Genomic DNA, 25,301 nt, shown 5'->3' with positions numbered 1-25,301 from the left:
ATGGGATAGGATCCAGTGTAGATGGTGCTCTGAGGTCTCATTAAAAACTGTTAATCTCCTTAGTTTTCAGGGATTAAATAAGGTGCCAAACATGATTGTAAAAGGCAAAATAAAGGAAAAACCAGTAAGAACTTTAATACACAGGGATGCTCAAGTGTGTCTATTACTTTTCTCTCTTGGTGATAAGCAGACATTAAAGCCACCACACTGTCACATCAATGGATTGGGGGCAGTAAATATTAGTCTGTTTGGGACATAACATGTTGAGATGGAGACCAGTGAAGGAAAATTTGATGCCAAAGTGTTGGGGAAAAGAGAACAGGATTTTGGTGTTATCCTTGTGAATTTTTTCCTATGCTACTTTCACAGAGATCACAAACTGTTCAACTTGGTGACTCTCATGGCCCTGATATAGTGGAGACAGCATTGCTATGGCATAAATAACCCAGAGGAAAAGGCCTGTTCCCCAAGTTTACACCAAACTGTGTATCTTAGTGTAGGCCTATTTACACCAAACTGCACATCTTACTTTAGAAAGCGCAAATCCCTGAAATCATTCATGGTGGAACAGGAATAATTCTCTGGGCAGCAACCATGATTCAAGAGACCACAGGAATTATATCCACTGACCAGATACAAAGTTCTACTTCACCTCTGAGAACATGGAAAGAGAGACATTAAATGAGCTGAAAATGTTAATAAAGAAATATGTATTCTCATGTACTTGGACACAGTTTTGGCATGCAAGAAATAATAATTCCATGTGTAACCATACTGGGCAGTGTGCAAGAAACAGAAGCAGTAGATGCTGAACATTTTCAGACCGAAGAAACAGGGTCACAGGAAACTTTGAGGTCACAATTGTATTAGAGTACACGGAATGCAATCCATGAGGAATAAAAGAACACTGTCGAACTGAGAAGTATACACACTCATGCCACCTATAAAAAAATCAATTGAGAGAGAAATTAATGCATTTATTGGAACAGGATGGGAACCTGTTGTATCTGTTTTAAGAGGAAACTGCATGGCTATTAGAGAAAAGAATGTTTTTACCAGCCACACATTTTACACAGAGTGAAATTTGACTGGAGATGCATAGCCGATACCTCAGAAGTCTTACCAAGTCATCTATCATTTGCAGTCCATTGCAGAAAAGAAGCAGTCAACAACATACAGGTACAGGAATAATTCAGCATTCCTCTAGCGTGTGGCCATCGCCCATTGTCATAATGCCTAAAAAATGTATCGATGGAGAAAAATATACTGCAGTAAATTGACTTACAACAGCTGATAGTTAATCCTTCTCCTTGTCAACAAGAAACTCAACCACTTGGGAAATTGCAAATATTTTACCACACTAGATATGAGGTCAGGTTATCATCAGACAGACTCCAGCCAGCATTGTTGTACCTCCTTGGCTATAAAAATTCCTCAGAATGCCTTCTGGACTAGGAAATGCACCTGCCACTTTTCAGCAGTTCGTAGAGACTTCCTATTATGTGGACTGAAAACACTAAAGAAGAGTACAGTCATGTTTACAAAGTGCAAGTCTGAGCCTAAAATTAGAGAAGTGTTCTTCTGAGAAGTCTCAAGTGCAATAGCTGGGCCACATTATAAGTTCTGCAGGTTTTAACATGATCCATATCTCACAGAGGCCACTGACTACTTTTCTGCAGCACAAAACATAAAAGAACTACAATCATTTCATAGTTTTACAAACTATTACTGCATATTTGTTCAAGATTAAGCATTAATCACGAAGCCTATGACTAAATTACTAAGAAAGAGAGTATCATTCAATTGGTATGTGATGCAGCAAATGTAAGACATTTGACAAAATCCCCTGCATTAGCTTATCCAGCCCTTAAAAAACCTTTCATTTTATTGTGTGATGCCGATTATGCTCTTGGCTGTGGACTCAACCAGGAACAAGATACTGTTGAGAAACCAGTTGGTTAAGTGTCCCAACAACTTAACAAAGCAGAAATGCACTAGTCTGAGACAGTATTATCAGCACCTGGCAAGAGTTTGAAAGGGGCTTAATTGTGGGTCTACATTTGACCAACTGGTTGAATTATGTGACACCTAGATTTGTGGGACATTCAGATGTGACAGTGGCCTGACAATGGGTTGCATGGGTACATGAAGACATGTATACTCATTGTTAAGGTTCCAGTTGACCACATCTGACTCAAGGGAAGATTGCCGTACTGTGCACCAAGCACATCATAACCCCTTTACACCCACACCTGCCATCTGTCAACAATTAAAGGACACCTTGCAACATTGTGTGTGATACCACATGATCCGTCACAGACTAGCAACACCTGTACTAGGGAATTAAAATCCCATGCACAAGCTGTCATTAGTGCTACAATGCAAAGGGCTGCTTTTGGAGTGGTGCCATGATTGGGAAAGCGAGGACTGCTGATGAGTGGTGTCACAGTGTCTTCAGTAACGAATTGTGGTTTACACTACATTCGGTGACCACTGTTGGTGACTATGGTGGCAACCTGGGGAGAGATAGAGATATCATTCTGTCAATGTTTTGGACAACCACAGTGGTGGTACTCCTTGCATCACGGTGTGGACAGCGATTGGGTATGACTTCAGGTCAAAGCTGGTAGTGATTGAGGGGACTCTGACAGCACAATGGTATGTCACAGACATACTCGTGTGTTACTTCTCATGTGACAGTATGGTGGTGCCATTTTTCAACGTGATATTGCTCATCCACACATGGCATATGTGTCTGTGAACTGTCTATGTGATACTGGGGGACTCCTGTGTTTAGCAAGATCCTCAGATCTCTACCCAGTAGAACATATGTGGGACCAGCTTGGATGTCAACACCTTTTCAGTGCCAGTATCCATGATAGCAAAGACTAGTTATAACAGTTGTGGGCCTGCTTGCCTCAGGAGAGGATACAATGGCATTATGACACCCTACCCAACTGAACCAGTGCATAAAACCAGGCCAGAGATGATGCAGTGCCACACTGATATGTGGGGTCATACTGTCAAGTTCTTTCTAAATTTGACTAGATTTTTTAATCAACAAAACAACAGGACATATCCTCTTGGGCTGTGAATTTTCAATTTGTTTCTTCTTCCCATACTGGGTGCTGCAGACGTACAGTAGTCACTAATCATGTTGACTTCTACATTTAAAATAACTGAGTAGTCAATTGATACAATGGTCCCTAAAACTTAGTGAGTATTATTGCGAAGTCCGGAGTAAGCCCAGCAACCTTCACCAAAATTCAGAATCCATGTAGTTCAATCAGACAAAGTGGTCATAGCTCAATTGGAAGAGGCACAGGAAAAAAAGATGAGGAATGTCAGCAATTTGTTGCCCACTAGAATTTGTGCCCAAAGTTGGTATTTGCCCTCGCAGGAAATGGGCAAGAAACGTCAATGTTAAAACTAAATGTTAGTGGGAAGGTCAACTGCATCATACTGAAAGGCATATCTGCCTCTGCACTCCTTGTGCACAGTGTGCACAACAGATTACTCCTAAAATTCCACTGTAAACATTACCCAAAGCTTCCAGATCCATAGAAATAGTAGCTCTGAACATCCTAGGTGAATTTCTACAAACCCAGCAAGAAAATAAGTATACATTATCAGTTCTCATGTTTCTTTGTCTTGGTTCCAATCGGCAGCAAACAGCATGGGAAACACATTCCTTATGCATCAGCAGGGACTGGAAAAATTCAGTTTTTGTGACAAATGCAAAATAGATGTGAATTCTGCCACAAAATGCAAAAACGTGAAATTACTTAGTAGACATTGTTTCAAAGCGAACTGTATTCAAATCTGCTATTTATCGGAGAAGGTTTGCAATAGCTTTATTTTCTGCATACAACATCGAAATGGAGGCAGTTACTGGCATTGTACGTCATCTGTTGACGCCTAGTTTGGAAAGATTAGGTGCGCAACCTACTTGCAAAATAAGATGTACGAACACAACACTGTATCAATGCGCTCAATGATCTGGTGCCATGCCAGTTGTGGACAGCTGAATGGTCTGTTTCAGATACATGTCAGGTAATGCAATGTAGTACTTAACCATGGGACCTAGCATTTTATAAGAAAGACAAATGTATGTTTGTTTGTTTGTTAGCTAAACCTCAAAAGATAGTATAATGCGGGCAATTTTATTGTGGCAAATTATGTGGCAGATGTTTTGAACTATGTTGTTGTTGTTGTTGTTTTTGTTGTTTTTGTGGTGGTGGTGGTGGCCTTCAATCCAGAGACTGATCTGATACAGCTCTCCATGCTACTCTGTCCTGTGCAAGCCTCTTCATCTTTGATAACTACTGAAACCTACACCCTTCTGAATCTGCTTCGTGTATTCATCTCTTGGTTTCCCTCTATGATTTTTACCTTCCACACTTCCCTCCAATACTAAACTGGTGATCCCTTGATGCCTCATAACGTGTCCTACCAACTGATCCCTTCTTCTAGTCAAGTAGTGCCACAGATTTCTTTTGTCTCCAATTCTATTCAGTACCTCTTCATTAGTTACATGATTTAACCATATAATCTTCAGCATTCTTCCGTAGCACCACATTTCATAATCTTTCATTCTCTTCTTATCTAAACTAGTTATCGTCCATGTTTCACTTCCAAACTTGGCTACACTCCACACAAACATTTTCAGAAAAGACTTCCTGACACTTAAATCTACACTCGATGTCAACAAATTTCTCTTCTTGAGAAATGCTTTTCTTGCCATTGCCAGTCTACATTTTATATCCTCTTTACTTCAGCCATCATCTGTTATTTTTCTGTCCAAATAGCAAAACTCTTCTACTACATTAAGTGTCTTGTTTCCTAATCTGATTCTCTTGGCATCACCTGATTTAATTCAACTACAGTGCATTATTCTTGTTTTGTTTTTGTTGATGTTCATCTTATATCCTCCTTTCAAGACACTGTCCATTCCATTCAGCTGCTCTTCCAGGTCCTTTGCTGTCTCTGACAGAATTACAATGTAATCGGCAAACTTCAAAGTTTTTATTTCTTCTCCATGGATTTTAATGCCTACTCCAAGTTTTTCTTTTGTTTCCTTTACTGCTTGCTCAGTATACACATTGAATAACACCAGAGATAGGCTACAAACCTGTCTCACTCTCTTCTCAACCACTGCTTCCCTTTCATGTCCCTCGACTCTTATAATTGCCATCTGGTTTCTGTACAAATTGTAAATAGCCTTTCACTCCCTGTGTTTTACCCCTGCCACCTTCAGAATTTGAAAGAGAGTATTTCAGTCAACATTGTCAAAAGCTTTCTCTAAGTCAACAAATGCTAGAAACATAGGTTTGCCGTTCCTTAACCTATCTTCTAAGGTAAGTCGTAGGGTCAGTTTTGCCTCGCATGTTCCTACATTTCTACGGTATCCACACTGATCTTCCCCGAGGTCAGCTTCTACCAGTTTTTCCATTTGTCTGTAAAGAATTCGTTTTAGTATTTTGCAACTGTGACTTATTAAACTTATAGTTCGATAATTTTCACACCTGTCAGCACCTGATTTGTTTGAGATTGGCATTATTATATTCTTCTTGAAGTCTGAAGGTATTTCACCTGTCTCATACATCTTGCTCACCAGATGGAAGAGTTTTTTCGTGGCTGGCTCTTCTAACATTATCAGTAGTTCTAATGGAATGCTGTCTATTCCCAGTGCCTTGTTTCGACTTAGGTCTTTCAGTTCTCTGTCAAACTCTTCACGCAGTATTACATACCCCATTTCATCTTCATCTATGTCCTCTTCCATTGCTATAATATTGCCTTCAATTACATCACCCTTTTATAGACCCTCTACATACTCCTTCCACCTTTCTGCTTCTTTCCCTTCTTTGCTTAGGACTGGTTTTACATATGAGCTCTTCATATTCATACAGGTGGCTCCCTCTTTTCCAAAGATCTCTTTAATTTTCCTGTAGGCAGTATCTATCTTACCCCTGGTGATACATGCTTTTACATTCTTACATTTGTTCTCTAACCATTCATGCTTAGCTATTTTGCACTTCCTGTCGATCTCATTTTTGAGACGTTTGTATTCCTTTTCACCTGCTTCATTTACTGCATTTTTATATTTTCACCTTTCATCAATTAAATTCAATATGTTATGTTCGCCTGCTTTATTTCTTCGTTGATAGGCCTCGGAGTCGACTTACTGCATTGTTATAATGGCTGAAAAATGGGGGGTGGAAGTTCAACACTAATTTCTGTAAATAATGTAGCCGGCAGAGCTCAGTTGTTTCACAGTTCTTTACTTTCACTGTTCACAACCCCCCTATTTTACACAGTTTATCTGGCCAGTTCACTATTGGTTAACTTTTGAAAAGCCTTATCAATAGTTTACAGGCAAACATCAGCATACTGCTACAATAGTTTGGTGTTGAAAAACTATGAGCAGTAAATATGTAACGACACAGTTCTTGCAGAATAATACAGTACGTATTGAACAGACAACTGTCATTGTTTTAACACACAGATTATTTGTCTTACACTTATTTCACGTTTAAGTTGATGCATTTTTGTTGATCTAACCAATACGAGTTCCTTGTCTGAAAATCGGCTGTGGACTGACTGTCTTGTGACCAAAATTCAGGAATATATATTGCCTCATCAGGAAAGAGGGAAGGGGTTTTAAGGGAGAGGGTAAGGAGTCATTCCAATCCAGGGAGCGGAAAGACTTACCTTAGGGGGAAAAAAGGACGGGTATACACTCGCACACACACACATATCCATCCACACATATACAGACACAAGCAGACATATTTAAAGACAAAGAGTTTGGACAGAGATGTCAGTCGAGGCGGAAGTGCAGAGGCAAAGATGTTGTTGTATGACAGGTATGAGTGGCGGCAACTTGAAATTAGCGGAGATTGAGGCCTGGTGGGTAACGGGAAGAGAGGATATACTGAAGAGCAAGTTCCCATCTCCGGAGTTCGGATACGTTGGTGTTGGTGGGAAGTATCCAGATAACCCGGACGGTGTAACAGTGTGCCAAGATGTGCTGGCCGTGCACCAAGGCATGTTTAGCCACAGGGTGATCCTCATTACCAACAAACACTGTCTGCTTGTGTCCATTCATGCAAATGGACAGTTTGTTGCTGGTCATTCCCACATAGAATGCATCACAGTGTAGGCAGGTCAGTTGGTAAATCACATGGGTGCTTTCACACGTGGCTCTGCCTTTGATCGTGTACACCTTCCGGGTTACAGGACTGGAGTAGGTGGTGGTGGTGGGAGGGTGCATGGGACAGGTTTTACACCGGGGGCGGTTACAAGGATAGGAGCCAGAGGGTAGGGAAGGTGGTTTGGGGATTTCATAGGGATGAACTAACAGGTTACGAAGGTTAGGTGGACGGCAGAAAGACACTCTTGGTGGAGTTGGGAGGATTTCATGAAGGGTGGATCTCATTTCAGGGCAGGATTTGAGGTAAACATTCCACGTGGGAAAAATATATCTAAAAACAAAGATGATGTGACTTACCGAACGAAAGCGCTGGCAGGTCGATAGACACACAAACAAACACAAACACACACACAAAATTCAAGCTTTCGCAACAAACTGTTGCCTCATCAGAAAAGAGGGAAGGAGAGGGAAAGACGAAAGGATGTGGGTTTTAAGGGAGAGGGTAAGGAAATATGTCTGCTTGTGAGATGTCTGCTTGTGTCTGTAAATGTGTGGATGGATATGTGTGGATGGATATGTGTGGATGGATATGTGTGGATGGATATGTGTGGATGGATATGTGTGGATGGATATGTGTGGATGGATATGTGTGTGTGTGCGCGTGAGTGTATACCCATCCTTTTTTCCCCCTAAGGTAAGTCTTTCCGCTCCCGGGATTGGAATGACTCCTTACCCTCTCCCTTAAAACCCACATCCTTTCGTCTTTCCCTCTCCTTCCCTCTTTTCTGATGAGGCAACAGTTTATTGCGAAAGCTTGAATTTTGTGTGTGTGTTTGTGTGTCTATCGACCTGCCAGCGCTTTCGTTCGGTAAGTCACATCATCTTTGTGTGTATATATATATATATATATATATATATATATATATATATATATATATATATATATATATAAAGATGATGAGACTTACCAAACAAAAGCGCTGGCAGGTCGATAGACACACAAATATACACACAAAATTCAAGCTTTCGCAACAAACTGTTGCCTCATCAGGAAAGAGGGGGAAGGAGAGGGAAAGACGAAAGGATGTGGGTTTTAAGGGAGAGGGTAAGGAGTCATTCCAATCCCGGGAGCGGAAAGACTTACCTTAGGGGGAAAAAAGGACGGGTATACACTCGCACACACACACATATCCATCCGCATATACACAGACACAAGCAGACATTTGTAAAGGCAAAGAGCCTAACCTAACCTAACCTAACCTAACCTAACCTAACCTCACCTAACCTAACCTAACCTAACCTAACCTAACCGTTTGCCTTTACAAATGTCTGCTTGTGTCTGTGTATATGCGGATGGATATGTGTGTGTGTGCGCGAGTGTATACCCGTCCTTTTTTCCCCCCTAAGGTAAGTCTTTCCGCTCCCGGGATTGGAATGACTCCTTACCCTCTCCCTTAAAACCCACTTCCTTTCATCTTTCCCTCTCCTTCCCTCTTTCCTGACGAAGCAACCGTTTGTTGCGAAAGCTAGAATTTTGTGTGTATGTTTGTGTGTCTATCGACCTGCCAGCGCTTTTGTTTGGTAAGTCTCATCACTTTCTTTATATATATATATATATATATATATATATATATATATATATATATATATATTAAAAAACAAAGATGCTGGCAGGTAGGTCGACAGACACACAAACATACACACAAAATTCAAGCTTTCGCAACAAACTGTTGCCTCATCGGGAAAGAGGGGAAGGAGAGGGAAAGACGAAAGGATGTGGGTTTTAAGGGAGAGGGTAAGGAGTCATTCCAATCCCGGGAGCGGAAAGACTTACCTTAGGGGGAAAAAAGGACGGGTATACACTCGCACACACACACATATCCATCCACACATGTACAGACACAAGCAGACATATTTAAAGATATTTTTAGATATATTTTTCCTACGTGGAATGTTCTCTCTCTCTCTCTCTCTCTCTCTCTCTCTCTCTCTCTCTCTCTCTCTCTCTCTCTATATATATATATATATATATATATATATATATATATATATATATAGGGAAACATTCCACGTGGGAAAAATATATGTAAAAACAAAGATGATGTGACTTACCGAACGAAAGCGCTGGCAGGTCGATAGACACACAAACAAACACACACACAAAATTCAAGCTTTCGCAACAAACTGTTGCCTCATCAGGAAAGAGGGGAAGGAGAGGGAAAGACGAAAGGATGTGGGTTTTAAGGGAGAGGGTAAGGAGTCATTCCAATCCCGGGAGCGGAAAGACTTACCTTAGGGGGAAAAAAGGACAGGTATACACTCGCACACACACACACACACACACACACACATATCCATCCACACATATACAGACACAAGCAGACATATTTCCCTCTCCTTCCCCTCTTTCCTGATGAGGCAACAGTTTGTTGCGAAACAATAATAGGTAGTGAAACTATACACTGTTCGATGTTTAAGTTACAGAAATTAAAATTAAAACATAACTCATCAAATTTACTGAATATATCAAAAAATTCCATCTTTTTAACAGTTTCTTCTACTAGAAGAGTTAAGCCGAATTATTTGTTTAAATGATGAAATTAATAGATATATTTATAAAAACAATACTTTGGACAAAACTGGTAATTACTTTGGAATTAATGAAGGGCTGGCTTTGCTAATACATATTTGAATAGTGCCAGACACTTTAAGGATACTAGTACTACATCATCCAAATGTTCATAATTAGTACAGAATTTATATTTGTTTGTGAGTCAACAATAGAATTTAAGTTCGAAAACAATTACTTATTTCACCCTATAGCAAAAGATATTAACCAGGAATAGTCAAAATAAATTACGAAATTACACAAAACTAAACACAAAATTAGATCTAGTGCTATATTCTTTAAAATTGAGGGCCAACCTTTCCCTTTTATGAAAATGCAAATTATTCTCACATATGTTATTGGTAATTAGATCAAAAATGAAAAAAAAAATGAGTTTATGGAGGCAGATGGCAAAACAAGAGAGGAAGTAAAAAGATCCCAGTTTGCTTTGTCACAGGTATCTCTTCTGTTACCCATAGATTTCTATTAACCCTCGTCTTTTTACCTATTTGATCCTCTGCTGCCTTCACTCTTTCATCTCTCAAAGCTATCCATTCTTCTTCTACTGTGTGTCTTTCCCCTGTTCTTGTCAATTGTTTCCTAGTGCTCTCTCTGAAATTCTCTACAGCCTCTGGTTCTTTTGGATTATCCAGGGCCCATCTTAAATTCCTACCTTTTTGCCGTTTCTTCAGTTTTAGTCTACAGTTTATAACCAATAAATTGTGGTCAGAGTCCACATCTGCTCCTGAAAATGTCTTACAGTTTAAAACCTAGTTCCTAAATTTCTATCTTACCATTATATAATCTATCTGAAACCTTCCAATGTCTCCAGGTCTCTTCCACACATATAACCTATTTTCATGACTCTTAAACCACATTTTATTAAGTTACACTCTTTGCAAAATTCTACTAGGTGGCTTCCTGTTCCATTCCTTACCCCCCGTCCATATTCCCTTATTACTTTTAACTTCTCTTCCTTTTCCTACTATTGAATTCCAGTCCCCCATGGCTATTCCCTTAACTCTGACTAATTACCACTAGAGGTCGGCCCTGAACTACGTCACTGACAATACTCTGCTGACTTCAACTAACAATTGAGCGGTAGCCATCCCCAAATACTTTGTGTAGTACAGGGCTATTACAAATGATTGAAGCGACTTCATAAATTCACTGTAGCTCCATTCATTGACATATGGTCACGACACACTATAGATACGTAGAAAAACTCATAAAGTTTTGTTCGGCTGAAGCCGCACTTCAGGTTTCTGCCGCCAGAGTGCTTGAGAGCGCAGTGAGACAAAATGGCGACAGGAGCCGAGAAAGCATATGTCGTGCTTGAAATGCACTCACATCAGTCAGTCATAACAGTGCAACGACACTTCAGGACGAAGTTCAACAAAGATCCACCAACTGCTAACTCCATTCGGCGATGGTATGCGCAGTTTAAAGCTACTGGATGCCTCTGTAAGGGGAAATCAACGGGTCGGCCTGCAGTGAGCGAAGAAACGGTTGAACGCGTGCGGGCAAGTTTCACGCGTAGCCAGCGGAAGTCAACGAATAAAGCAAGCAGCGAGCTAAACGTACCACAGCCGACGGTTTGGAAAATCTTACGGAAAAGGCTAAAGCAGAAGCCTTACCGTTTACAATTGCTACAAGCCCTGACACCCGATGACAAAGCCAAACGCTTCGAATTTTCGGCGCAGTTGCAACAGCTCATGGAAGAGGATGCGTTCAGTGCGAAACTTGTTTTCTTAATGGTGAAGTGAACAGACACAATGTGCGAATCTGGGCGGTAGAGAATCCTCACGCATTCGTGCAGCAAATTCGCAATTCACCAAAAGTTAACGTGTTTTGTGCAATCTCAGGGTTTAAAGTTTATGGCCCCTTTTTCTTCTGCGAAAAAACGTTACAGGACACGTGTATCTGGACATGCTGGAAAATTGGCTCATGCCACAACTGGAGACCGACAGCGCCGACTTCATCTTTCAACAGGATGGTGCTCCACCGCACTTCCATCATGATGTTCGGCATTTCTTAAACATGAGATTGGAAAACCGATGGATCGGTCGTGGTGGAGATCATGATCAGCAATTCATGTCATGGCCTCCACACTCTCCCGACTTAAACCCATGCGATTTCTTTCTGTGGGGTTATGTGAAAGTTTCAGTGTTTAAACCTCCTCTACCAAGAAATGTGCCAGAACTGCGAGCTCGCATCAACGATGCTTTCGAACTCATTGATGGGGACATGCTGCGCCGAGTGTGGGAGGAACTTGATTATCGGCTTGATGTCTGCCGAATCACTAAAGGGGCACATATCGAACATTTGTGAATGCCTAAAAAAACTTTTTGAGTTTTTGTATGTGTGTGTAAAGTATTGTGAATATATCTCAAATAATAAAGTTATTGTAGAGCTGTGAAATCGCTTCAATCATTTGTAATAACCCTGTACATTACTTGTTTTCTTTTCTTATTTTGAAATACATGAAGCGATTAATCCCAGTCCATCACGGATTTCGATTATGGCTCTTACAACACCAGAAGAGATCAGCGATCCATGTGGCATTGTGTTGGTACTGCTCTAGGCTGGCCCCCAGCGAAATGAAGGCGGGGTTTGTTTCCCCATACCGCTCCTTCCCCTGTGGTGGTCAAAATTCTCATCTGCTTACACTTGTGGCCATCTGCAACAATAGCCTGCAGTGCCCGGCTTTTGCACTACAGCAATTGCAAAACAAAATTTGTAATGCTGTTCAATGGCACTGAAATTCTCTCCATAACTTTAAAATCAAGTTGCTGTATGCTCGGTTCTACTACTGTGCTAAGTGCCTTGTCAATTCTATCTGTAGCATTGTCAAGCATGGGTCGTAGTTCTATGAATATCCATGAAAACAAGAAATTAGTAGTCAGCAGATTTTTTGATCTTCATATTGGGTGCGAAAAGACAAATAATATCTGGAAACACCTTATATCGGAGATGCATTCACTTCACTGGCAGGAAAATGCTGCTCCTTTTGAACAGAACAATTGTTTTTGAAAGCTTACATACAGGCAAACGAAGAAAACAAAGGCCATTATGGAAGAAAAATGGTTTTGAAGTTTGTGGAAAAGCAAACATTCCAGTCAAAAAGTGCCCAATCAGAACTTTTTTTAACAGCCAACTTCAAAGAACTAACAATTTGTGTTCATTCATGTAGTATGACACCATTTAAATTTGTGCATCTAATCATTTACAAAGAAAAGAGATGCGAGTTTCAACAAAAATAGTGAATTTTGCATGAAATTGATGTGAATTTTGCCAAAAACAGATGCTATATTTTCTGGTCCCTGTGCAATTGGTTCTACCTTTTGGAAGTCCGGACACAGTACACACAGACCGAGGGACAAATTTCATTGCTTCATTATTCATCTAAAATGTAAGCTTCTGAGAATCAAGAAATGGAGGATAACCCTTTTTCATCCTAAAGTAAAATGAAAAGAGAAGCATGTAACAAAACTAACATGATTTCTTATGACATCAAAAAACCTACAAGGCTGGGCTAGGTATCTGCTGTACCTTATCGGCTTACAACTGTCAAATCCACAAGCAGACTGGCCTCACTCTCTGGCACCAGTTTTCAGCTAGTTATGACATGATCCTTCTCCTACTCTCCTTATTTCTCACTTTTTATTCCGACAAGAAAAGTAACATCTTTTCGTGACACCACTGCCTGGTTGATGGCCCCAAATACTGACCTGGGCATGCCCGTATGTATTCCATCTACTGAATACAATGAGTCAACTTTAAACTAACTCTTTTATTTAAAAACTCCTTCTGATGCCTACAGCCCGGACTGTCCAAGTCAGATCTCCCTCTGAACCTGAACAAATTTATGGGGCAAACTTCTGTACACTCACCACATATTTCTACTGTTTCCGTGTTTGCTTTCCATGAAATAAATTTTTTCTATAAGAAACAACTTATACTAAAATGCAAGATGTGGGCTGGAACATAAGTAATCACATTAGTAATGACATTCACTAACTCTCAGGCAAGTGAGCATTTTGGATGGAGCAGGTGGGGTGAACACAAAGACACAAACTGAAAGGATACTGTGAAGCTTAGGGACTGTGATACATAGAAAGGGAGCAGAATAGAAATATTATTCCAGGAAAAGCTTGCCATGCTGGTGGTAGACCGTATATCTACACACACAAAGATGTTTAGGAGGCATAATTGTAGAGGAATGTTTCTTTTGCTCTCCTATTCTTTCATTCACCAGTCCTGTTCATCCAATATGGGTAGGATCTCTCCCCCCCCCCCCCCCCCCCCCGCTCTCTCTCTCTCTCTCTCTCTCTCTCTCTCTCTCTCTCTCTGTGTGTGTGTGTGTGTGTGTGTGTGTGTGTGTGTGTGTGTGTGTTTTATGTAAAACTTTTTTATATGTCTACCCACTGTTCAGTGTCTTCGTTATGTGTTTGTTTTTACAATGTCCATTCTACTACACTCATGTTCAGAAAAAAACAGAACACTTTGAATGACTACAGATAACACATTCATATTCATAGGAAATGTACATTAGTATGTTTTGCAGATATGATTAACATTTCAGTCACCTCGATTCAGCATGTATCCTGCAGCCTAGTATGCACACGGTCTCCCACAGGCCCTGAAAACTTGTTCCATGCAGGATGGCATTGATGTGTAAAATGTGTGAATGTCATCCTGTGGTATAGCCATCCGTGCTGTGTTCACCTGGTTCCAAAGTTCATCTGTGGTGGCTGGCACTGGGTCACAGCACACATTCTCAATTGGTGACAAGTCTGGTGGGGCAGGGCAAAAAAACTGACATCCTGTGACACCAGAAGGCATGTGTTCATGCAGTAACATGTGGTTGTGCACTGTCTTGCTGAAAAATGATGTCTGTAGTGGTGTTGCAGAAAGAGTACGGCCACGGGTCACGGGATGTCTTTCTCATAGGTCACACTGGTCACAGTGCGCTGAACATGAAACCAACTGTGATTTGTGGTTGTACCCAACAGCACCCCACCCCATAAGGCCTCGAGTTGGTGCTGTATGTCTTGTGTGAATGTAGTGATTGTGATGCCGCTCCATCTGTGGTGAACCAAAATCCCGCCATAATTTTCAAACAAAGAGAATCTGGATTCATCTGAAAACACCACCTGCCCCCAGAGACATCCCATACACCATTGCTGTCTAGCATGTTTCTGCACATTTGTCAAAGGTAGGCAGAGAAATGGATGACACACAGGTAACTCGTGCTGTAATAAGTGGAGGCGGACTGTTATCCCTGTTGTGTCAGAGCTGAGGAGGATGGAGATCTCTCTTGCAGTGCCATTCGAGCTGCTGATCTTCTCGGAGGACAGTTCGCATGGTGCGAGCTGACCCATCGTGTCATGTTCTCCAGCCTTTTGTGAACCATTCAGCAGACACCCTTTGCGCTGTTGAAACATTTCATCCCACATGAGCAGCAGTTTCCCAGATGGATGCACCACATTCTCTCATGCCAATAATACACCCTCTTCCAAACTCATTGATTTGATGATATGATTCATGCAAATGACTGTGAGGTACTGTGCATGTCTGTTCAAGTCACACTGATCCAACTACCTTTGGTCTATAGCAACAACGAGAGCCACAGGCACATTTTAACAGTAGGTGGTATTGCACCATGATATCGATGTTGACCCTGAACCTGTGGGCCGACATGGTTCAAATACTAATCATTTCTGTAGAACATACTAAAGTGCACATCCTGTGAATATGAACATCCTATATCTAAGTGTTCAAGGTGTTCTTTTTTTCTGAACGTAAGTGTACATAAAAGCAGTTTAATTACAATACCTGCAGATAAATGTTCACATAATAACTAATTTTGCAATTATTTACATCACAGAAATTGGCACTGGCTGACAAAATTCTGATATTTACCAGTTAAATCACAAGATCTTCAAACCATACTCACATTTCTGTATCAACTTACCATTAACTACCAAAACTCGAAGAGGAACTCTCAGTAGTTTTATAGGGCTGTTTACCCTCTGCATTCCAATAGTTATTTTATAAGAGTATTTCACAGCTTGTCCACGATATGAAGGTGGTGCTTCATTAGGTAGTACTTCACTGTATAAATCTGAAAGGAAAGAATAACTTTTGTAGGTTCAATGAGAGAAACTCCTAAGCATTGGCATGTTAAATACTATACTTACAAGATTTGCTTTCTCCAGATGCAAGGCGCAGGTCACAGAACAAAATTTTTGGTTTTGTAGAGAGAACTATGTGACCTGTCTCTCCCCGGCATGGTGCAAACGAGGTGGCTGGAAACAACCCATCTACTACCAACAATCACACAAATTTTTGATTACAGACAATGGAAACATAGTAAATTTATACATCACATCTTTTGTAACACTTTACGAGCTGAAAAAAGCTAAGTTATGGTGTGTGTATGTGTGTGTGTGTGTGTGTGTGGGGGGGGGGGGGGGAGTTTCACTCATGTCTACAAAATAACTGGTATTAAATACAGAAAAAACAAAAAGAGAAATTAGTTAGCATGAAGAGCTACGGAGAGTAATTTTTTGGACATAGATCAAAAGACTCTTGACTGGAATATTTTTGTCATTTCATGAAAAACATATACTTTGGGTTTTATTACATAATTATATTGTTGTTGTGCCCTCTCCCCACAAAAATAATCTCCATTCCCTCTTTTTGCATTTGACTCCTCTACATCCTGCCTTACAGAAATTTGTTTTGGTTTCACGAATACTTGTTTTCACAATAAATATTCTTTCGTACCTTCAACTACATTGCTATGTAATGGTCATAACAGACTGCATTCTTTATGTATATATTCTTAACCGTGTTCACTATGAAATATTTCTACATACAGAGCCACCTTCTGTAGTGCTCAGCATGACTCCTGCTGTATTTCTGTTTTGTTGACAAAAGACAGCTTGTGGCACAAGACAGGTTATTGAAAAGGCTGTGTGTAAGGATAATTGATCATTTCATATCACATGATTTACTATCAAATGAACAGTTCGGCTTTAGAAGTCATTTAACAACTGCTATCAAATGTACAGTTCGGCTTTAGAAGTTGTTTAACAACTGAAAATGCTATATTCTCATTTCTCTGTGAGGTACTGGATGGGCTAAACAAAAGGTTTAGAATGCTTGGCATATTTTTTGATTTAACTAAGGCATTTGATTGTGTTGATCACAAAATATTGCTCCAGAAGTTGGACCATTACGGAATATGGGGAGCAGCTCACAACTGGTTCACCTCTTACTTTAGCAACAGGCAGCAAAAGGTTTAGCAACAGGCAGCAAAAGGTCATTATTCACAATGTTGATAACGGCTGTGATGTGGGGTCTGAGTGGGGTACTGTCAAATGGGGGTGGGGGGGTGAGGGGTGCCCCAGGGATTAGTGTTGAGGTCTCTCCTGTTCCTTATTTATATAAATGATATGCCCTCTAGTATTACGGGTAACTCCAAAATATTTCTGTTTGCTGATGACACTAGCTTGGTAGTAAAGGATGTTGTGTGCAACATTGGCTCAGTTTCAAATAGTGCAGTACAGGACCTAAGTTCATGGCTTGTAGAAAATAAACTAATGCTAAATCACAGTAAGACTCAGTTTTTTCAGTTTATAACACACAATTCAACAAAACCTGACGTTTTAATTTCACAGAATGGGCATATGATTAGTGAAACTGAACAGTTCAAATTCCTAGGTGTTCAGATAGATACTAAGCTGTCGTGGAAAGCCCACATTCAGGATCTTGTTCAAAGACTTAATACTGCCATTTTTACTATTCGAACGGTATCAGAAGTGAGTGATCGTTTGACAAGAAAATTGGTCTACTTTGCTTATTTTCATTCGCTTATGTCGTATGGTATTATATTTTGGGGTAACTCTTCCCATTGTAAAAGGATATTTTTGTGTCTGAAATGGGCGGTTCAGGCAATAAGTGGTGTAAGTTCATGAACCTTTTGTTGACCCCTGTTCACAAGTCTGGGTATTTTGACACTGGCCTCTCAATATATATATCGGGTGATCAAAAAGTCAGTATAAATTTGAAAACTAAATAAACCACAGAATAATGTAGATAGAGAGGTAAAAATTGATACACATGCTTGGAATGACATGGGGTTTTATTAGGGAAAAAAAAGTTCCCAAAATGTCGGACAGATGGCGCTGGACAGCAAAACATCAGTAACTGCACATGACAATCATGTATAAAAGGAGCTGTAATGAGAGAGAGAATCAGATGCGCCAGCAGTCGCAGCATGTTGATGTTACCTGAAAAGGCACTTTTAGTGAAGCTGTATTATCAGAATGGGGAATGTGCTAGTTCAGCGTTACGACCCTATCGCCACAGGAATGGGATTCGAACGGGTAAAGGTCCATTGACAAATGCAGCTGTGGCGAGAATGATTTCGAAGTTCGAAGCCATGGGTTGTTTAGACGATAGACCCCATAGTGGCCGACCGAGCACAAGGCGTAACGCTGCTGAGACAGTTCAGGAAGAAATGGAGACTGTAGTGGGTTCGTCTATGCATGGGGAAGTCAGCGCTCGTGCAGTCGCACGTCGCACCGACATTCCATACACTAATGTTTAGTTGGCACATAGGCGTACCCTCAGATGCTATCCGTACAAAATCCATCAGCATCATGAACTGTTACCTGGCGATTTAATGAAGTGGAGGGCATTTGCGGTGTGGGCGTTTCAAAAGATGGCAGAAGATGACGACTGGTTGAGTAACGTGTTGTGGACCGACGAAGCTCATTTCACGCTCCAACTGCAGAATTTGGGCTACCAAAAATCCTAGAACTGTCCTGGAAACTCCATTGCACGATGAGGAAGTCACCGTTATCGGGCCTTTTTTCTTTGAGGAAATGCGTGATTCTGGTTTTGTAATTGCTACCGTGACGGGTGAGAGGTAAGCCGATATGTTACAGAATCGCATCATCCCCAGCCTGGCTGATAAACACCTGCTGGAACGTACAATGTTTATGCAGGATGGCGCTCCATTCCATATTGCTAGACGCGTGAAAGATCTCTTGTGCGCATTGTTTGGTGATGATCGTGTGCTCAGCCGCCACTTTCGTCATGCTTGGCCTCCCAGGTCCCCAGACCTCAGTCCGTGCGATTATTGGCTTTGGGGTTACTTGAAGTCGCAAGTGTATCGTGATCGACCGACATCTCTAGGGATGCTGAAAGACAACGTCCGACGCCAATGCCTCACCATAACTCCAGACATGCTTTACAGTGCTGTTCACAACATTATTCCAAGGCTACAGCTATTGTTGAGGAATGATGGTGGACATATTGAGCATTTCCTGTAAAGATCATCATCTTTGCTTTGTCTTACTTTGTTATGCTAATTATTGCTATTCTGATCAGATGAAGCGCCATCTGTCGGACATTTTTTGAACTTTTGTATTTTTTTGGTTCTAATAAACCCCATGTCATTCCAAGCATGTGAGTCAATTTGTACCTCTCTATCTACATTATTCCACGATTTATTCAGTTTTCAAATTTATACTGACTTTTTGATCACCCGGTATATTCCTTACTGCCATTTCTTGTTAACAATATTAGCTTATTCCCAAGAATAAGCAGCTTTCACTCGGTTAATACTCAACAGAAATCAAACCTGCATTTGGATCGCACTTCCTTAACTCTTGTGCAAAAAGGTGTGCAGTATACTGCTACATCCATGCACCACGTGCTTTCAAATCGAAACTGAAGAGTTTCCTCATGGGTCACTCCTTCTGTTCTGTGAAGGAGTTCCTTGAAAAATTAAACTGATTCTTATTGTACTGTTGATTGTGTTTACTTAAGCTTATGGAGTGACTCTTTTTGGGCTCATAAACTTTTATTTTATCTGTTATTACTTTTATGTTTTAATTTCTTGTACTGATACATTCCATGACCTCAGAGACTTGCTCCTCAATTTGGTCCTATGGGACTTGACGTGTAAATAAAATAAAATACAGATAACATGCCAGGGACACCTGTTGGGGTCTGATATCCAAAAAGACGTATGATCTTTGTCCAGACTTGGGAAGGTGACGTATGGCACCCACTGGTCAACACGTAACTCTCCCAACACTCCTGTTTCCGTTGTTTTATAAGCTGGTGAATGCGGGCACAGAGCTGCTTAAAGACTTTTAGTTGCTCTAGGGAAGGGTGCCGCTTATGTTGCTGTAGAGCTCGCCGATGCTCTTTAATTGCCTCAGCGACTTCCGGCGACCACCAAGGAACTGTTTTTCACCAGGGGCACCCTAAACAACAAGAGATCAAGTTTTCCATCGCAGAAACAATCATTGTAGTGACACGCTCAACGACAACCTCGATGGCACCATGTAGGGGGGAGATTCAACGGTGACAGCAGAGGTGAAGACTTACCAGTCTGCCTTGTTTGAAGCCCATCTGGGTAGGTATCAATGGGCATGATGCCAGGGGAGTAACAGGAAGATGGGGAACTGGTCACTCCCACACAGGTCATCATGTGCTCTCCAGTGGACAGATGGGAGAAGGCCAGGACTGCAATCAGAGAGATCAATGGCTGAATATGTGCCATGTGCCACACTGAAATGTGTGGGAGCACCTGTATTTAAGAGACAGAGGTCAAGTTGTGACAGTAAATTTTCGACCTCCCTACCTTGGCCAGGAAGCATGGTGCCAACCCACATGAGGTTGTGTGTGTTAAAAATCTCCCAAAAGTAGGAAAGGTTTAGGGAGTTGATCAATCAGTGCAGCCAATGCGTTCAGGGGTATTGCACCATCTGGAGGAAGTTATACATTGCAGACAGTTATTTCGTGCATCGTCCTTATCCCGACAGACACAGCTTCAAGAGGGGTTTGAAGGGGCACAGGTTCACTACATACCGAGTTCAGGACATAGATTGTAGGTAGTGGTGGTGTGGATGCCACCACAGTGCCTTGGTTCTTAGGGGTCTTTTTCTTTTTAGGTGTATCTCGCTGCTCCTTAGGTTTGTCCAGCTGGGAGCACTTTACTGCTTCAGTCTCAGGGACTGAGGAGGACTGTGAAGCTCTTCGACCAGCTACCTGTGGTTGCTTCAGCCACTAGCGGCTGTCAGCTTTGTCACTGGTAGGAACCTGGGAAGGGAGCGACCCACAGGATCCCTTCCTGGTGAGAGGAGCTGAAGAAGACTTACGCTTCTCCAGCTGAGAAGTGGGGACTGACATCCCCGATGGTTGGGCGGGTGTTGCTCCTGATTTAGGTTGTGCAGGAGCAACGCGGAGGGAAGTGCCTCCCACCATCAAGGGGGCAGGTGGAGTCTGACGGCTCTGAGAGCCAACTGTACATGGCGGAATGGAAGATGGTGGAACCGTTGTCATAGCAGCGGCATAGATTGATGTCATATACACAGGATGTAGCCTCTCATATTTTCTCTTAGCCTCAGTGTAGGTCAGTCGGTCCATGGTCTTGTATTCCATTATTTTCCTTTCTTTCTGGAGAATCCTGCAGTCTGGCGAGCAAGGTAAATGGTGCTCTCTGCAGCTGACATGGATGGGAGGCGGGGCACAGGGAGTATTGGGATGTGAAGGACATCCACAATCCCAAAAGGTGATGCTGTAAGTATAGCGGGAAGACATAAGGCCAAACTTCCAGCACTTAAAGCACCTCATTGGGGGAGGGATATATGGCTTTATGTCACAGTGGTAAACCATCACCTTAACCTTCTTGGGTAATGTGTCACCCTCAAAGACTAAGATGAAGGCACTCGTGACAACCTGATGATCCCTCAGACCCTGGTGGACGCTCCGGAGAAAATGGACAACTTGCTGCTCTAAATTGGCGCAGAGCTCACCATCTGACTGCTAAAGAAGGTCCCAGTGAAATATGATACTCTGGACCATATTTAAGCTCTTATGGGGTGTGATGGAAACAGAAACATCCCCCAGCTTGTCTCAGGTGAGTAGTGTCCATGACTGGGCAGAGGGTGCTGTTTTGATCAAGACCGACCCTGACTGCATTCTGGACAAGCCCTCCACCTCCCCAAACGCTTCTCTTTTCCCCAAAGTTGTCTTTAATTTTCCTGCAGGTGGTATCTATCTTTCCCCTACTGAAATAAGTTTCTAAATCATTTATCCCCTAGTCATCCCCTTCTTAGCAATACTGCACTTCATATCAATCTCATTTTTTAAACATTTTATTCCTTTTCACCTGCTTCATTTAAAATTTTTCTCCTTTCACCCATTCATCTTTCCCCTGTTCTAGTCAACCATTGTATAACGGTCCCTCTGAAGCTTTCAACCATCTCTGGTCCTTTCAACTTATCCAGGTTTCGTCTCCTTAATTTCCAATTTCTTCAGTTTTAATCTACAGTTCATAACCAATTAATTTGGACAGATTGCACATTTGCCCTGGAAATGCCTTACAATGTAAAATCTGGTTCCTACAGACTCATCTGCATCTACATCGTTACTCTGCATTTCACACTTAAGTGCCTGGCAGAGGGTTCATCAAACCATTTTCATATTACTTCTCTACCATTCCACTCTCGAATGGCGTGTGGGGAAAAAGGAACACCTAAATCTTTCCGTTCGAGCTCTGATTTCTCCTATTTTATTATGATGATCATTTCTCCCTACATAAGTGGGCGTCAACAAAATATTTTTGCATTTGGAAGAGAAAGTTGGTGACTGAAATTTCGTAAATAGATCTCACCGCAAAGAAAACCGCCTTTGTTCCAGTGACTGCCACCCCAACTTGCATATCATATTAGTGACACTCTCACCCACATTGCGCGATAACACGAAACGGGCTGCCCTTCTTTGCACTTTTTCAATGTCCACCGTCAGTTCTACCAGGTAAGGATCCCACACCGAGCAGCAACATTCCAGCAGAGGATGGACAAGTGTAATGTAGGCTGTCTCTTTGGTGGGTTTGTCGCATCTCCTAAGTATTCTGCCAACAGAGCGCACTCTTTGTTTTGCCTTCCCCACAATATTATCTATGTGGTCTTTCCAATTTAAGTTGCTCATAATTGTAATTCCTAGGTATTTAGTCAAATAGACAGCCCTTAGATTTGCGTGATTTATTGTACACCCAAAATTTATCGGATTTCTTTTAGTACCCATGTGGATGACCTCGCACTTTTCTTTGTTTAGTGCCAATTGCCACTTATCTCACCACACAAAAATTCTCTCTAGGTCATTTTGTAATTGGAATTGATTGTCTGATGATTTTACTAGACGGTAAATTACAGCATCATCTGCAAACAATCGAAGGGGGCTGCTCAGATTATCACCTAGATCATTTATGTAAATCAGGTACAGCAGAGCGCCTATGATACTACCTTGCGGAATGCCAGAAATCATTTCTGTTCTGCTCCATGATTTACCGTCTATCACTACGAACTGTGACCTCTCTGAGAGGAAATCAGGAATCAAGTCACACAACTGAGACGATACTCCATATGCATGCAATTTGATTAATAGTCACTTGTGAGGAACGGTATCAAAAGCCTTCTGGAAATTTAGGAATATGGAGTCGATCTGAGATTCCTTGTCGACAGCACTCATTACTTGATGGGAACAAAGAGCGAGCTGTGTTGCACAAGAATGATATTTTATGTCCGTGTTGGTTATGCATCAATAAGTCATTTTCTTCAAGGTGATTCATAATGTTCGAGTACAGTATATGCTTCAAAGTCCTACTGCAAATTAAGGTCAGTGATATGGGTCTGTAATTCAATGGGTTAATCCCATTTTCTTTCTTGAATATTGGTGTGACCTGTGCTACTTTCCAGTCTTTAGGAACAGACCTTTCGTCAAGGGAGCGGCTGTATATGATTGCTAAGAAAGGCGCTATTGTGTCTGCATACTCTGAAAGGAACCTGATTGGTATACCATCTGGACTGGAAGACTTGCCTTTCTTAAGTGATCTGAGTTGTTTCGCAACATCTAAGATATCTACTTTTATGTCTCATGCTAACAGTTGTTCTGGTTTCGAATTCTGGAACATTTACTTCATCTTCTTTCGTGACGGAATTACGGAAAACTGTATTTAGTAACTCAGCTTTCGTGGCACCATCATCAGTAACATTTCCATCACTATTGTGCAGTGACGGTATTGACTGTTTTTTTGCCACTGGTGTACTTTACATATGACCAGAATTTCTTTGGGTTTTCTACCATATTCTGAGACAATGTTTCATTATGGAAACTATTAAAAGCATCTCGCATTGACATCCGTACTAAATTTCGAGCTTCCGTGAAACTTAGCCAGTCTTGGGGATTGTTCTGAATTTGGCATGCTTTTTTCATTGCTTCTGCAACAGTGTTCTGACGTGTTTTGTGTACCATGGTGGATCAGTCCCATCTCTTATTAACTTATGCGGTATGAATCTATCTATTGCTGTCTATATTGTATCTTTGAGTTTGAGCCATATCTGGTCTACACTTACATAATTAACTTGGAAGGAATGGAGACTCTCTCTTAGGAAGGCACCAAGCGAATTTTTATCTGCTGTTTTAAATAGATATATTCTGCGTTCATGTTTAGTGGTTTTGGTTGATATGGTTTTTTTTTTTAGCCTTGCTACAATGACCTTGTGTTTACTAATCCAACCGGCAAATGGCAGCACGGGGGTGGTGTGTGTGTGTGTGTGTGTGTGTGTGTGTGTGTGTGGGCGGGGGAGGGGGGGGGGGGGGGGGGACTGCACAGTGGACACATGACCTGCCACCTGCATGGCATGTGTATGAAGCAATTCCCCTTTCTGGGTTAGAAGCACCTGCATATACCCATGCTGCTCCTGCTCCTACTTCTGTAGATGCAACATTTTCTCCCAGCATTGCAGAAATGCTAAATCCATGGTGGTCTAAAATTAATTCTATGAAAAGGGATGAAAAAATTAGAAGCATCACATGTGTAAGAACATCCCATTCTTGTCGCCACATTACTACTTTCACATGTGTGACAATGCTGCTAAATAATACTGCTGGCATACTGTCAGGCCAACAGTGGCTCAACAAGCAGACGAACAGAATCCCACAACAGGAATTGAAAACTTTCCATGTAGATCAACCTAAGGGGAAAAAAGAAAGTCTGAAACTCAGAAGAGATGTGGACAGGGCTCACATAACACATGGCAGGCACAGGAGGCTGACAGGTAAGCACTCAGAAACGGCACACGGCGTGATACACTAGGAAAGGTCTGCAGTGGTTGAACTCAGCATTACTGTTGCCTGGAAGCAAACAGTGCCTTCAATATATCTGCCCATACAACACTTTGGGCATGCAGCCCACCAAACCCCCACACCACACCAGTTGTCAGAATTAGTTTGCTGCACTGTCCATTCCATCTCAAGTGCCTCCATTGTGATGTCCACTGGCACAGATACTAAAACTTCCCTTCAAAATAATTTGTAACACAGGATAAAGTTCAGTCCACAGATCCAAAGGTGGGAAAATATGGCAAGTAGTATTATGTAATGAAATTATAGCTGGCGAGATGATTTTCGATCAATAATAATAACCAGTATCAAATTTTGTAACACAAT

At 41.4% G+C, this 25,301-nt stretch overlaps 1 protein-coding gene across 3 annotated transcripts in view; it reads right to left on the bottom strand.

The window, feature by feature from the left end:
- Positions 1-25,301, bottom strand: part of LOC126195294 (RAB6A-GEF complex partner protein 2) — a 93,589-nt gene that overhangs the window by 41,677 nt on the left and 26,611 nt on the right. The window contains exons 3-4 of one of the 3 annotated variants that reach the window (XM_049933846.1): positions 15,965-16,090; positions 15,739-15,888 (exon numbers count right to left, since the gene is read on the bottom strand). In XM_049933846.1, coding sequence (XP_049789803.1) covers positions 15,739-15,888; positions 15,965-16,090 — 276 coding nt within the window. The remainder of the gene's footprint in view (positions 1-15,738; positions 15,889-15,964; positions 16,091-25,301) is intronic. The other 2 variants (XM_049933855.1, XM_049933863.1) reach the window with 2 other exon arrangements.

Source organism: Schistocerca nitens, chromosome 1 (genome assembly GCF_023898315.1).
Source record: "Schistocerca nitens isolate TAMUIC-IGC-003100 chromosome 1, iqSchNite1.1, whole genome shotgun sequence".
NCBI lineage: Eukaryota > Metazoa > Arthropoda > Insecta > Orthoptera > Acrididae > Schistocerca > Schistocerca nitens.
The sequence above is the reverse complement of the archived record's forward strand: the minus strand, read 5'-3'. Positions and strand labels throughout refer to the sequence as shown.